At 47.3% G+C, this 15,928-nt stretch overlaps 4 protein-coding genes across 4 annotated transcripts; 2 read left to right on the forward strand and 2 right to left on the reverse strand.

Moving 5' to 3' along the window:
• Positions 1–514: 514 nt before the first annotated feature.
• Positions 515–915, reverse strand: PADG_12020 (uncharacterized protein; the record flags this gene model as incomplete). Its single annotated transcript, XM_010763307.1, has 2 exons — positions 515–694; positions 754–915. 2 exons carry the CDS (start codon positions 913–915, stop codon positions 515–517), a joined length of 342 nt encoding a protein of 113 aa, XP_010761609.1.
• Positions 916–1,087: 172 nt separating this feature from the next.
• Positions 1,088–2,591, forward strand: PADG_05995 (uncharacterized protein; the record flags this gene model as incomplete). The annotated part of the gene is made up of 6 exons (XM_010762992.1): positions 1,088–1,138; positions 1,207–1,338; positions 1,404–1,621; positions 1,662–1,858; positions 1,940–2,173; positions 2,356–2,591. 6 exons carry the CDS (start codon positions 1,088–1,090, stop codon positions 2,589–2,591), a joined length of 1,068 nt encoding a protein of 355 aa, XP_010761294.1.
• A 1,495-nt stretch (positions 2,592–4,086) lies between these two features.
• Positions 4,087–13,337, reverse strand: PADG_12021 (anaphase promoting complex subunit 1; the record flags this gene model as incomplete). Its single annotated transcript, XM_010763308.1, has 6 exons — positions 4,087–4,704; positions 4,775–4,855; positions 4,950–5,159; positions 5,258–5,802; positions 5,877–6,011; positions 7,085–13,337. 6 exons carry the CDS (start codon positions 13,335–13,337, stop codon positions 4,087–4,089), a joined length of 7,842 nt encoding a protein of 2,613 aa, XP_010761610.1.
• Positions 13,338–13,790: 453 nt separating this feature from the next.
• Positions 13,791–15,881, forward strand: PADG_05998 (uncharacterized protein; the record flags this gene model as incomplete). Its single annotated transcript, XM_010762993.1, has 2 exons — positions 13,791–13,849; positions 13,925–15,881. 2 exons carry the CDS (start codon positions 13,791–13,793, stop codon positions 15,879–15,881), a joined length of 2,016 nt encoding a protein of 671 aa, XP_010761295.1.
• Between the last annotated feature and the right edge of the window lie 47 nt (positions 15,882–15,928).

Consider the following 15,928-nt stretch of genomic DNA (forward strand, 5'->3'; position numbering starts at 1 on the left):
ATTTGCATCGTCCCGGCTGTTATACGGCAATATGACTCGAGGAAGAGAATCAATCCGTGTCAAACTGGAGAAGAAAGCAAAGGCAGACTTTCCTGGTTCTTTTTCTTTCTTATATCTCCCAACAGGCGACCCTCACAAGATGCAAACAATCATGATCTCGATCTCTCTCAGCTTCCGAGAAACCTTTCGTGAATTGAGCAAATTTAGTCTGTTCAGGGGTCACGCATTTGAAACTTTCCGCCCGATGTACAGCAGAGCCGTTCCTGGTGCAGCCACTCTGGTCATACACAGGTTGGGAATGAAATGTTAGCTAAATAAGTTGTGGAGATCTTCTTTTTCGCAAAATATTCGCAACCTTGGGCGTCCAAGAAAAACCCCGGTCCTATTGGGGCTTCATTAACTGCTAGTCTAAAAACAGATAAAATCCAAAAGGTCGTAGTTAGTTATTGGACAACCCATAAGCCCAACCCCTCTTTTTCCCCGCTCAACGCCACATGTATCATCGATATTCCAACTATTCAGTTCCTCGGCCAGCATGAGCGATTGGTGAATCACCCTTTATCCTGTTTGGTTTACAAGGTACCCACGTACTCTGTTGCCCGTCCGATTTATTTAGTTGCCGGGAGCAGCTGAAACGTTTTGCGGCTGCTACGATAACCACCGTGTAATACAGTAGTATGGCCCGTTCCGTAAACTAATCTGTGGAGAGCAATAGTTTGGTGTTTAGATGACGGTTAATTACGATTAACGAACAGTTAGTTCGTCAACGACCCCCTCTCTTGTATTTTGCCCCGAGAATACGGACAAGTATTGTGATGTAATAGTGGACTTCCTGAGGTGGTGGTGACGTCGGCAGAGGGAGGTTAGTGTCAGGGCAAGTCGACACGGTCCAATGACGGGTGATTCAAGCGCCATGGTAGAATCAGCTTTAGCTTGCAATCTTGTCCCCTGAATATCACAGACATATATCACTCCCAAGAAGGTTTCCGACAGGGGAAGATTTTATGAGCAAGAATTATTGACCCCGTTGGTCTGTACTCGTGCAGAGAAAAAACTCGTCCGCAAAATCGATTGGACCGTAGTGCCAATGGTTAGCCAGTCCGGAGTCCGTGATAATCGACCGGGCATGGAAGAGCACGTCTCTCTTTTTCTGGGTGCTCCAATCTCCCTCTGACTGACAGTCTATTGACTTGCGCCATTTTCCAGCTCTTCCTCACCGCAACTCTTAGTGCAGTTGACAAGGTTGCATTAGGGACAGTGGCGCTCTATGGATTGAGGGAAGACCTTAAACTTAAAGGCCAGGAGATTGCCTGGGCGGGATCGATTCTTCCTATCGGCGTACGTCGGTAGAGCAGAGGGCGCATCCTAAACTGAATTTGGACAGTATCTGACTGTTGTCCAAGGGAATTGTTGGCATGTGGCCGTCGTCGTTTCTCGTCCAGAGCTTCCCACCTGCGAAATACCTCTGCGCATGTTTTATAGGTTGGTCTCTGATCGCATTATTAATACCAGTGTGCAAAACCTCTAGTGGCCTTCTGTCCCTGAGGTTTTCGATGGGTGAGTCTGGCCATTATTTATCCCTTATGTCGCAGATTAACATTCCTCACCCAACTCTTCGTCTGTATGTAGGGGTTTTTTTTCGGGCTGATTTCATCTGGTAGGTGTCCTAGAAGCGATCATAGTCCCCGGCATCTCACTCATAATTGCAGGGTTATACAAGAAGGAAGAGAAGCCTCCCGAAATTCCCTGGTGTTTGCCGCTGCCAGCTCCGTCATCAACGGATTCCTTTCATGGGTTGTGGGCCATACTCCAGACTCTGCCCGTTTAGCGAAGTGGCAGTTCCTGTTCCTCATTACAGGTAGGATTAGGACTTTCAATCGTGCGGCTGCTGCTGCTGCTGCTGCTGCTGCGAGAAAGGGTGGCTTATACCCATTTGCAGGTTCAGTCTCTATGGCATGGTCGCTGTTTGCCTTTGTTGCCATTCCAGATTCTCCCATGACGGCCTCCTTCGTGAACGACGAGGAGAAATACCACGCAGTCCATCGTTTGGCATATAACAGAACAGGAATAGTTAACAAGCATTGGAAATGGGGCCAGGCAATCGAAGCAATCAGCGACCCGAAAACATGGCTAATCTTCTTTTTCAACGTCGGAGTGAACGATCCCAACGGAGGTAATAAATAGCTATTAGCTTCCTCCAAAAAAAAAAAAAAAAAAAAAAAAAAAAAAAAAAAAAACCCACCCCTGAATTTCACAGAGATGTTCTGCAAACTGTCAAAACACATGATCAGTACGAGGGATGGAGAATAGAGCGGAAAATTGGTCCTGCTAACCACGCAAGTTACCAAATAATAGGCCTCATCACGTTTGGCAGCGTCACTATTAAGAATCTAGCCGTCTCAGCAGTCACCAGCTCACTTCTCAACATGCCGACAGGAGTGATGTCAACTCTGTCTGCCTTCGTATTCTCGACGTTGGCTGCCAGACGGGTCAACCACCGGTGTTTGGTGACGACTCTTGCATGCTGCATAACGATTGCAGCATCGATTATGGTCTACTCGATTGGAGAAACAACATTGCCGGCCAGATGATTGGGCTGTATTTTGTTTGTCTTCCGTCACTTTGCTGGTGCAGGAAAGTTTGAGACTCGTACAGAACTAACCAGGTGAATATATAAAGTGGTTTAGGTGTACACGTACTTTGGGCCCTACGTTGTCGTACGCAAGGCGTATTGAAGCTCCCACTTGGGACCAACCTCGCCCTAATTAAAACTAATTAATCAACTGACATAAAAAGGCATTTCCCTTTCCCAAGCAAACACTTCCACAGTGCAATACTCAATCCTGTACATAGGATGCTGTGTTGGGGTGTAGTTACCTTGGTCTCCCCATTCTTTGACTATCCGCTGCCTTTTTTATATCCATATCCAACAACGAAATTATCCTGCCCACCCCATTCCAGCCAGAGCAGGACGTAACCCTAACCCAAGACAGTAGACAACCTCGTTGGGCCCCAAACCTTCCGCAGTGCCCAGGCGCCAGAATACACTGGTGGTTTTAATAGCCATGCTAGCATGCTGCTGTGCCAGCATTGCTCTGATAGCGGCTTACTGGGTCCTGGCCGTGTGGGTCAACAAACGCGCCGCCAAGAACAGAAACCCGAATTCCGAGGATCAACCTGACTCGCTCCAAGACAGGACTGATTTCCAGCAGCTGGGTTGCAAGTATACGACGTGAAATGTGAGTGTGTGCTATCCCAAAAGATGGAAAATGATGGTTGTGGAAGATCGTTCATGGCAGCGGGGGCCAAAGCAGGAAAAAATGCATGCGATAGTTCCTAGCTATTCCTTTCGACTTCTTGAATGATTCATTCCATTTATCTGTTTGACGTGTGTTGGGCTTTGATTACAGCCCCACCAGGTCTTAGAAGATGTAAACAAGGGCAACAAGAATGCTGGGTCACCTATTGAGACAATGAGATGGATTGAACCTCATGCAGGTCATGTGCTAAGTCTGCTGAAGAACACAGCCTTCCTTAACATTCATCAGAAGAGGTAAAAGTACGCCAAAGGGTCCGTCCCACTACCGTTGGGTATGAATGGACAGGACATACACACGCTCCATGTAGTCTCATTGCCTCATTGCGTTTAAAAATTATTCTGCAAATCATGAACAAATCAGCAATGCAGAGCCATGGAACTACGACAGAAATTGTCTGTCTGTATAACTGATCATTAACACAGCACCTAGATTGAACTGATTCAGTTATATCTGCTTGGGTAATAGAGACATATAGATTGATATGCTGTCGTGCAAAATTGTGCTAAAAACAAAACAAAATAATAAAAAAATGATAAAAAGAAGGCCCTATTGGAAGGATGTAATGAGAAAGGGGTCTCTAAATGGAGCAGAAGATGATTAGAAGAAGAAGAAAAGACAGCCACCACAAGAAAGCAAAGGAGAGGAACAAAGCGGTTAAAGCAACAAGATTTCAAGCCAGTGCTGTTGCTCAGCACCACTGAAGGAGGGGAGTCTCACCAGGAGGGTGGAAGAGACCAAAGATCCAAGCAAACGACATAGATATGTATCACGCCAAACTGATCATTCCCGGTCCTTGGTTCCCCCAAAACTTGCCACGGGGATAATCAACATCCCTTGCGCGGTACGCACATTCAACAACCATGCGCGCTTTCCGAACACTACCCAAATTGCGTGTTTTCTGGATATTCATCAGCCTGTGCAAAACGAAACGGCGGTGCTCCTCGTCGTCTAGCGCAACATTGCCAACGATGAACAGTGGCCAGAGCAGAGTGGGAGAATCGGGGAGTCTCTCTATAAGACTGATTATCAGATTGACGATGCGGGATTTAAATGCTGATGGTGACATCTCGACAGCGCGCGGGACAGTGGCATTATTTATGGGAGACGCGTTGATTCTATTGTCGTGAGCATTGTGGGAATTATGGCAGTGATAATGTCTTTCGTCGGGATGAAAATAGCTGAGGCCGTTGGGGCTTCCCAGGCGTTCGCGCAGGTAAAGAAGTGCTGTGAGTCGTTTTGTTTCGGCAATATATTGCAGATCGTCGTGGGCTGAAACATAGCTAGGCAATTTTTGTCGGAGGCCTTGCAACGCGACCTCGATATCATTCCGCCTTGCGTTGAAAGCTGAGGTTTCCGACGGGGTGAGTTTGCGGGTTTGGACGATCTTCAGAGAAAATTTAGTCTGTGTGGACCTCCGCAGATAAAATGGTTGCAATGCTTGGTTAAATAAATACCTTTGCCTTCTCCATAGCGCACGTCGATATTTTACTTATTAAAGTCATTAGGCCTCGTGAGCAGCCCATCAGGATGTCAATCTAAATGGTTTGTTTCATCATCAAATGTGAATTAGAAGAGGCCAATGACAGTCATATCTTCTAGCAGGCTCAAAAGTGATATTCTATAACTCACCTCTTCCAGATCGTCATCCTCCAACCACGAATGGTCGACTTGTTCTACCGTCGAGGGATCTTCAACGCCAGTTCGACCCATAATATCATGAGCCACAAAATACATGACGAAGAATCTCTTCAATTCGCATGCCGGCTGTGGGAGCAGCGACATGAGTTGCAGACCCCCTCGAAGATGTGTCATCCAGGATGGGGTGCACCCATCAGTTATCTAGAAAACCAGCCTCATTAAAAAGACAGTCCCGTAGCCGGAAAGCGAGAGAGAAAAGGTTACAGTCTACTTGCATCATGAAAACAAAGCATCAGGACCGTCGCCACAGCCCCAGCACTTGGCGTTTTATCATTAATCTCACTCTGCAGTCCATTGAGCGCCTTCTGTTTGTACATATATGCCTCCCTCTCAAATCTGCGGTCGCCGATGAGCTGAAGCTGATTCGCAGCAATAGCAAGAAGAATATTCCTCAGCGGTTCATGAGGCTGTTGATAATTCAACGCCAATGATGCGACAAGTGATAGATAGGGATTAAATCCCGGACTAAGCGAGCAGAACGGCGCAATACCACGGATAAAATAGTCAAGAAGAAGCCTCTCGACGGGAGAATAATGCGCCAGCGGATGATGTAGGGGCTGGTGTGGGGAGGGATGGCCCAAACCATTCGTCGACTGAGAAACAGCCAACTGCATTACCGCGCTCGTATCTATTTCTTTGCCGTTTCCATCACCAAAATCACAGTACGTTGTGTTTAAAAATAACCATCGACCGACATATTGATTTATAGGTACTGGTTTAAATTCGCTTCCCAGCTCAGTTTTAGTCGGTGATTTAGCTTTTGAAGAACGTTTCGACCATATTCCTGCATCGTCAAATCAGCCCTTGGTTTACGGAAACTAAGAAGTTTCCCAAGACGGGCGGTAAAAGTTATTATACCTTCCCGACCAAAATGTATTCCCCTCCGCGCCGCATCCTCTCTCCAAAGCAATTTGAGACCCCGGACGCATTGGAGGTTGAGTCGTTCGCATCGGCTACACACAGGCAATTCCTCGGTGCACTGGACATGCTTTTCTGATCATTGAAGTCTCTCAAGTCAGCAGTTTGTTATGATTCAACATAGAATAGCAGAAAGTGTGGCAAACAAGCCTTTACATGGCCAGCAACCCGTCCGTCGTCGGCTCTCAGGCTGCTTCCTCTCTCTGCGGGTCATCTGAATGTATAAAATTGCCTCACACCCTTAATCATGGCTGTCGGTTCGGCTCGCTGCAAGGGAGGTATTCCCTTTCCACAAAGTAGTTACTAAACCAAAGCCATCGTAAAAATGTGTATCGTCAAAATGCGGCGCCGTTGGTGGGGTGCTCGATAATGTCTTCGCAAAAAGCTCAGCGGCGGTATATTAGTGATCCTACGGGTACAGTCAGGGCTAGACAGGAAATTCTACCCCCAGTGACGTTGAGATATTGCTGCAGTCAACGTCGCCTCTCTCCGTTGAGAAGAAATCCCCAAGTCTGGCGTTATTCCACTTTGGGCCTTTGAGGCGCAACAACCATGCGCCAAACAAGCTGACTCAGCCAGTGGATGCCAATACGAGATCTCAAGAGAGTAAAACATCCCAGCAATTGCGGGATGGATGATATACGGGGTCCGGGGGTAGATGGTGGGACTGGGCAAGGAGCGATTTTGCAGATTAGGTGTTTAAACCATCTATCTCATAGAAACGCAGAACAAATAATTAACAAGTTACTGCAGTATAACGTAGCTATCGGTATATAGTGCAAACGGTACAGTAATCACTCCCTTCAGCAATCGTTGTCGGGATTAACTGGAGTGTAAGATACAATGGATGTAAAGCAGTCCATCTGCTCGCAAGCTAGCCCAATCCCCTTATCGTTGAATGCCCAGCTGGAAGTGGACACCAAAGCATGCGGCCCGTTTCCGCCAGTCAGACAAAAGGAAGATAGCAGCAAATAACAATGCAGCCTCCGTAGAACTCCTCGCTCATGCGTAACTACCTAACGACCTAGGTATTTTATGATCAAGCCCAGAGAAACAACAGCAAAAATGAAAGCAAATGCCGATACCAGGTCCTCTCTAACAATAGAATTGCCTTATCATTCACAACATGCTGGGTTCCTCAACCCTACCGCTGGGTGACGGTTCGCTGTTGTCACCTACTTGGATGCCCCACACTCTCCATCGAGCATCTTCAATTATGTCCGTCTTAAGCCACATCCCTTTAAATTTCTTCCTGCCATCTGCCTCCCCATCAGAGGATTCTTGACCCTGCCCTTCTGATACATCATTCGAATCCATCCACGCGAAAAGGAGTCTAAGTTGCCAGAGTCTGTCCTTGATCATATCATCCCCACCTCCTTGTCCAGTTGCAGCAGCCACCAACTGCTGAACTGTTCTGTCAAGCGCAAGCCTCGTATCCACAACACTTGGACGCAGCCAGGAGGGTGAACTAATGGCTCTTTTCGACTGGTCCCTGGCATAGAGTGTAATTGGTTGCTGAGATGGTACCGAGGGGATGACCATCGCCTTTTCACCCATATCAAACATTCGGAAAGCCCGAAGATTGAAAATCCACTCCCAGAGTTGACGCGCAGGAAATCGGACTTGAATGGATGATTTGCCTTGGGAATACAGGACAGGGACTACTGCATTTGGCACGGTGTTTCCTGGTCTGGAGTAACTCGGCATCGATGACGAAGATATATCCTGGGCATCGCTCAGTGCCATGAGCGAGGACGAGAACTCTGAGGAGCTGGATGCATTGTAAGCAGCTCGCCTGCGAAGGTAAACAGATTGGTCACCCAGACGGAATTTGTCCTGGAGCACGTCGTTGCCAGCGAAGTCCAAGGTCAGATCCCAGTGATCAGGGCTCTGCAATTTCACTGTAGCAACGTCGTCTATATCCGGAAGTAAACAAGGGGCTGTTGTAACCCGACTTTCTCCACTTTTAAATGTCAGAGACACTGGAACGGTCACCGGACGCCGCGAATCAAGGTCGCGCGGGATAAGACACCTTGACTCCGCTGCAAGGACCCAAAGATGGCGGAAAGCCTGAAGATGGCATTTATTATCAAGGACTGTGGTGGGAAATACGGGGTACAAGGAGCAGAGCAGGGACGCAATCCCAAGATTCGAGGTTCCCAGTGTATATGTTCCCCCTCCTAAAAACAGCATGCCGACAGCCATGTGGACGGCCATGTGGCTTCCATAAGGAGCATCTCCACTAACATAACCATGGAGCGACCGAAGCCGGCGGAAAACTATGATATCTCCGGTTCCAGCCATGACGGCGGCTGTAGATAATGCAACAATATCCTGACAATTACGAACCGCATTGCGAGCTAACTTTTCATCGTAGTTATGCACAGTGAACCGAGAGATACGTATAAACTGATCAAGGTATAGCACAAGGAGATCTCGTGCATGAGATGCACCGGAGCCAGCAAATCGGAGCCCAATAGCAAAGCAAAGCCCTGCAAGGATGTTAAAAAATGGCATATCATCAGAACATAGTAGGCGGACTGTTGTAAGCCGATATCTTTTCCTGTAAATCGGTGGAAGATTGCTTTTAATCCATCTGTGGCTTGCAGTTATAGAATCCCACATAATCAAATGTTTAGCCAATGTGCGAAGCAGAAAGATGTCAGGCCGCACATAATCAAACTGAGCAGTAGTGTCAGGAATGTCGATCTTTTCGGCAACAGCTGAGTCGTTGGATTTCATAAATATTATCGCGAGCGCAATTGTGGCCCCTGCAGTGGCTTTATCAAGGATGTGAACTACCTCCACATTTTTTGTCCCAACAGCAAGAGCTAGTAATCTTTCCACAATATGCATATCACGCAAACCTCTCAGATCATTACCTTTAGCAAGATTTATAAATCCCAGGGCAAAACCTGCAGCCAAACGATAGCCCTCATCCCGTAGTATTTCTTGTGAAATTGATGGCTCTTCCTGCTCGGTATTTTCCATTTCTGACAACATAACTTCACTCATCCGTCGGTGTTGAGAGTTGCAGTAGAGCAACCCAATGCCCATAATTCCGGTGGTTTGTGTCAATGGAGACAAATTCAATTCCGCGGCTCCTGGGGGTAACATCCTGGTTACATGAACCGAAAGTAAACGTGTTATCAGAGTGTCCATCGTGCCGATATATGAGGCGGAAAGCCCTAGCAGAAGACCAATCGAGGTCATCGTATGTTTGGGAGTTAAATACTTAAAGGCGACCCATTTCGCTAGAGACTTTAGGTGCCCGTTCAAACCCAACGCAAGCAAAAAGCCAGCATGCCTATTTGTCAGTTCCATTGGCTTGTTATACAAGATCCAGGATGTATCGATGCCCTTAGCAGCTCTTGAAATTGCCAGTCCAGTCGATGCCCCATTATGAAAGAATGCCCAGCAAACTTTATCCTCAGAGAAAGCCGTTTTGTCGGCGCTAATTGTCACATTAGACGGTTTTACAATGCACTGCAAAGAAAACGCAGGGATTGGCAACTTCTCCGTCAAGAGTGGTACTCTGCCACTAAATCCAATCATTGCTCTTCCAGCAGGAACTGACAAAGTTCGCACAACCACAAGCTGAACCAAATCTTTCTGAGCCTCAAGTATTTCCGACTCAGACAAACCCGGAGCAGGAAAATATTCTGCCTGAGGAGGTTTCATTTGATTAAGAATCCTAATGGCCTCGTAAAACCGTCGATCTTCGCGGAAAATGAGTCGAGTTATGGATTGTCTATCGGCTTCGGCTGAAACTTCGAACGAGCTAACAGAGTTTCCATCCAACGACTGGCTCCCAATTGAATGGACGTCCCGTACAGCATCGTGGGATTGGATAAACGGAGATATTGGCATCGGGCTACTTGCCCCGTCTTCCGTCATTGACATGAAAAGATCATCTCTGTCGACCAATGCGAGAAGTGAGCTGTCCCAATAATTAGGCGGCGCTGGCTGGCATCGAACGATCGCTTCATGAAGAGAAGCACTGATACCGTCTGGAAGAGTATCAATTACAGAGCTCGTTAGACCCCAACGAAGGAGCAACTCCACTCGCTCTGTAACAGTAGTTTGTTTCTTTATCTCAGAAATAAACCCATTTAAGGCTAGAGTTCGTGGTGTGAGCCGCATAGCTTGCTCTAAGATACAATTCCCCGCAGCAGCAGAAGCGGAGCTCGGTACAATGTCGATAATTGTCAAGAAATTTGCTTGTTCGTAGTTCAGCGATTTTTCAATGAAGGAGAATATCGAGGGGGGTGGGAAAGGTTCTTCCGGCAAGTCCAAATTTGACATCCTGGATTCTTCAAACAACCACCGGTCTATGCTTGCCATCTCAACACCATAATATCCATTATCAGTCCAATCCCAGGACTTCCATCCCAACCATCCACCGATTTGCGCTAAGACGGGGACAAGGAGTCCGGTTTTCAAATAGGAAGTCTCTGCACCGACAATAGAGAGCTTCTGTTCCTCACGCAGTAGATGAAGCCCCACTAATATTGTTCCAAGAGCGGTTCGTCTTGTGTCTTGGTCGCGAGAAACAGCTGTTGGAAGGTAACCCTCCGCACCAATTGCTGCTTCACCCTGTGGAGAGAGAAGGAACTCCCTGGATAACGCGGCACAACGGAGAATATAAGAATTCTTTCGGGAATTGGCTCCGGATTCAAGACCGGGTCGAAGATCTGCCCAAGGATTTTCTTCCGGGGTCCTCGAATCTCCTTCTGTAGCCCACCCCCATGCAGAACTCATCATCCAGGGGGATGCAATACCCCGGGATCCGGCTTCTTGGTCCAACATACTATCCCATTTCTCAAGATCAATTGAACTTCCGCTACTAGATCGAAGGAAGTCGCCCCTTCTCCGCCTTTTTCTAGATAGGGGTTTGGAGGGATTACCTTCGATAAAATAAACCGCCATAGCAAATAGGACGATCACCATCGCAGTCCACTCTAAATTGGAATCATTTTCCTTTTCCTCCCTTGATTGCAACCACTTTAAAACTTCCCACCAACCGACAAGAATTCCATCACCAACTTTATCGCCCTGCCGCAACACGAATTTGCAAACAGAAAGAATCAGCTTAACTTGAGGATTATGTGGCTCAAGCTGAATTTGAATCTTGTGTTTCCGGCCCTGCGTGTCAATAACATCTACCTTGCCCCGATTCGTAGAATGTCGTAAACCGCACAGGTTAAACGACCCATCACTAAGAACTCTCTTCAAGCTCCCTTCCCGTGGTCGATTCGGAGAGTTGGTAATGGACACCCCATGCGGCCCATATATCGTCATACTAGGGGGTAGCTCAATTTTGACAAGGGTACTCCATGGTGCTTGTAGTGTTAATTCCCCTTTACCATCAATTGTTGAGGACAAAATGAGTATTCGCGATATATCTCCATCGACGATTTTGCAACAATCCATTACATTGGAGCCATGGCGTATGGTCGTAGCCCGGACAGTGAAACCTCGGTCATCCAGACCTGCTTTTCTCTTCTCCTTTCGTAGACGAGATTTAGGTTGTAGTTTAGCACAAGTTTCAGTCGCAAGAAGACTTACGACAGACAGGTTCTTTGAATTCTTGTTCAGTATGCAAACCGCAATAGATGTGGATTCGGGTAAGTCCGGAGAGGCGTCCTGGTACGAAGAAATTGTAAACACTTCAAATTTCTGGCCTTTGGAGAAATTCGGGACACTGCGTGTGGTTGATAATCCGGAAGGAAAACTATCAACCTTCGCAAGCATCATCTCGCTTGGTAAACCAGAAATTGTCTCTCTAAGGCCCATATTATCGAATCCTTCAAAGTCACCTCCGTTGTTGAGGCTTTCTAAGAATTTGTCAACGGGGGCATCGAGAAAACTACTGCCATTACTATACACTGAGGTGCTCCCTGGAGGCAACGAGTTTCTTGCATGGAACCCAAAGCTTGCACGCGAACTTTGCCCACCAAACGATTCTCCCCGCCTAGCCCCGTAAAATGACGAAGCATTCTGGTTTCCGGTCACAAATTCCGAAAATGTTGTTCTGTCATTATTGGAGCCGAGATCAGCCCGTGCAAGCAATGAACTCACTCTTCTTGATGCCCTCATTGAAGCACCTATATCGTCAAATTCGCGGCCCAGTTTGAACGCCAAATCCTCTTCCTCATCGCCATTATGCTTTTGGTTCGGTCGGTACATGTCCGAAACAGATCGGCCCTGACCTAATCCACCAAAGCTTTCGCGGAGCCCGGATGGCCCCCGACCAACTGGTGTATTCACACCCGTCATATCGAAATGGGAGCTCCGTCGCTTCGAGTAGGCTCCACTTGTAGTTGATGCTCGCCTTTTAGACTGGGAAAGAGCGGAATCTCTGTCTCTGTATCGAGCAGTCCAGATGGTATACATTCCCGTCTTCTCATTTAATGTGACAACAAATAATAAGGGATATTCCTCGTCTGCTCTAGACATGGTCATTGTGACCTCATTCCTTGCGGAGACGTACAATACTTCCTCCTCGCAATCAAGGGCTTCAAAATTTGATCCTCTGTCTTGAGATGCTACAGATGGATTAGCAGCGACAACCAATCCCATTTCGGAATGGGGGTCCACGAGGCAAAACACTCGGGGGAGCAAAACATTGTCGTCTAGCTTTGGAATCCACTTCAAGGGCTGAGCAGGAGACAAGGTAAGGGAGGGTCGAGCGCCACTTCCCCCAGAAAGTGTAAATGATCTCTGATGTACGGTCTGCGATGATACAAAAGAATTGGGAGGAGGGGCCGGCACAAACTTCTTGTGCTCTCCCCTGATTTTCCTCTGGAACAGGAGACCCCGCGCTGAAGCCCACACGGCATCAACCTCAAAGGGAAGAGGAAAAATGTGCGAGTCGCCATTGACAAAAAATATGTGTGCTTGCGATTTCAAAACCACAACCAGCGCCCTTGGTAGAATGCTTTCAACATTTGCATCACCAGTAGCAAGTGTGGAAATTACCTCTGCGGGTGTTGATATCGCGTTATTTCTCTCTTGGTGATACTTCTTCCCTTTCAGCTTCGTTTTTACAGTGGCAGGTCCACTTCGAGATGCATTGTCGACAGCTAGACTCTTCCCTGCCCCCTTTCTGTATTGTCCTTTGGTAAGACTAGCTGAAAAGGTAGCAAATAGGGCGTCTACTATTTCCTCCTTCTCAATCTCAAAACTGAAGGCCCTTTTGACGACCCCGCCTCGAGACCACACCACGCAGTCATTTGTAAATATTAACTCCTCCTCCACCAGGTTCCCAGCTCCATTGTCAACATTGCAGGTTTTCCACACAAACTGGTCTTCGGACGGATTCGCTGGAAGCTTCGACTCGGCCACTAGGTATGGTATTCCAGTGGGCTCGTGGAGACCTAAAGAGCGGACTGAGGCCATTATCAAATAAGCATAGGGAAATATTCTGCCGAAGCGACGCCAGCCGGTGAGAACAGGATTTGGAGCATGCCCATGATTGCGTAAAGAGAGGAGGTTTGATGGGTAGAAAATTCGAGGTTGGGTGTAGTATAAGGCGTGGTTCTAAGTTAGCCGCTTATTTTCAAGATGTCTTTGCGGTTGTTAGTTAAATAGACGCGAAGCGCGACTTCTAGTGGCGACTCTTCAACTTTATCTCTACATCAACACCATTCAACATCTATTTATCTCACAGAAAGACAGCACACAGATCAAACACCACGAGAAATGCAAAAACACAATTTGCGCTTCTTATGACGTCCAAAAGGTAGCAATTGCACATTGCAGCGCTATCACCTTAACAAGGTTACTACGGTTGGGTCCCTACAAGACCTGTTCTATCCGCCTTCTTCAGCTGGCAAACAGGGGGAACAAGCGATGTTGGGTCTCCCATTAGACCCTGTTGTTCTCCAGAGAGAAAATGGTGTACAGTTAAGGTAGGTGTTTCAGCAGATCTTAAACTATCTTCGTATATTCCCCTCCCGGATATTACGTGCTGAAGAGATAAATAGTTACCAGCAACCTCACCGAGTCTATGACACCAAAATATACCCTATCCAGGCCGGTAACTGCTCTACTCTAATAATATATGGTCACGATCGTGGGATACGGATCTTATGGAGAGGTGGGAAGGCGTTCAAACCCCAACAACCCAAGCCAGTGGAGCAAGAACAGCCAAACCCGAACGGAACCTCAAAAGATGATGTTATTATGATTATTGATTCAGACGATGATGACGAAATACCCGCTCCAGACCCTAAAAATGCGGCTGCGCCACCCGTGGAATTCGAAGACGAAGAGGACGAAATTGATCTGTCAAGACCTTTTCACGACATCCTACAGCATATCGACATCCAACTTGGAGTAAAAGTGTTAGGCCTGTCAGTGCCCACTTTCAATTCAGAACAACTCAGATCGACTCTAGAGTCATATCCGAAGATATTTTCCAACATTGCTGTTATTACAGCTGTTTGCGCAGACTGTTCAATCCGAGTTCTCGCACTACCGCTAACACCTCCAAACCCCCAAGATAGCTCATCGTGGGGACTTCAATCTGTCACAATCAGTGCTGGGTCCATACAAGCTATCCCAGCAGGCATTGCTGTAACTTTCACTGCACGAAACCCTAGTGACAGCAGCAGTCGATACAGGTCTCAGAGTCGTAACCGCACTCCTAAGAGCAACCCCGATGCAGAATCTGATGGCGCCTGGGATCTTCTAGTAGCTGTAAATTCCGCCGAAGGATCTGGCACCCTTTCGATTTATCGAGTTCCCATCACTTATCAGCCAGGCCAGTCCAAAGATTCACAGATCTTACCCTCAGAACCTGCTCTCCCTGTGCAACATCTACTGCTCCCGTCTCCCGCAAAAGCTATCTCATTCAACCCCTCCCAATATCCCTCTGAACGTCATTCTCATCTGCTTGTATCATTTGCTAGTGGCAGCGTTAAGATTTATTCCTGTCTGGCATCAAAATCTCAAAAACCTGTTGCCGACAGGAGGGCGTGGTCCAGTGATGGGGCCCCTAAGGAATCTGAGGGAACTTGGTTAGTCACGCTTTCTACAGAATTCTGTCTGTCTCCTAGTGGAATACCCCGACGGATGGCGGTAGTAGACGCAGCATGGGTGCTTGGAGGCAAAGCCATTATGGCTCTTCTCTCGGATGGATCGTGGGGTGTCTGGGATCCCGAAGGAACATGCCCGGGAAACAAAGACTTCACAAGCACTGCCCACAATCAAAGTACTTCATCTACCGAAGGCGGCTCAGTGACATCGTTTGCTGTCTCCGGTTTTATATCTGGGCCTATATCGGCGACTAAACCTCTTACATCTGGACCAACAGCAGACAATCGAACTAGTTTCGTACCCATGACCCCGTCTACCAGAAGATTTAGAGAAGATACGCTCTTCAAAGGCTCCTCAGCTAACAACCCATCAACATCCTCAACGCGAGGTGGAATATCTGTATTGGCTACAAAGATTTCAAAGGATGGGCTTCCAGATGAGTCGATTGTCATATGGCACGGAAGTCAGAATATATGGATAGCCAGTCTTCTGACTTTGTGGAGAAACAGCGCCAAACCCAATGGTACATTCAATCCGTCGAGTCACAGCAAACCAATTCCAATTGAGAATGTCAATCTCCTTGGGGAACTTCAAAATGGAATCGCTCAGCTTATTCATAATTCCACGACAGCAAAGGGCACCAAAAATGTTAAACCAGATGTTTTAATAACGGCTGAGCATCAGCTTATAATTCTTACACAGAAACCTTCAGAACAGGGAGCTGTTAAGCCTGGGTCAGATACCCAAAGGAACGCAGAGGCCCTAATTGAGGGTGACCAGTCGAGACTGAAGAAGGGCGAATTGGATCTCGATGGCATGGACAGAGTGCTATCTGGTATGGCAAGTGGAATGCAGACAGTTGAAGCGTTTCGGAGCCCACAGCGCAAGGGATTATTTTCCTAGAGGTGCCCACCCCATAATTGATTGCCAATTGCACTGTTCCCATACCT

The sequence above is a fragment of the Paracoccidioides brasiliensis genome, assembly GCF_000150735.1.
Source record: "Paracoccidioides brasiliensis Pb18 unplaced genomic scaffold supercont2.7, whole genome shotgun sequence".
NCBI lineage: Eukaryota > Fungi > Ascomycota > Eurotiomycetes > Onygenales > Ajellomycetaceae > Paracoccidioides > Paracoccidioides brasiliensis.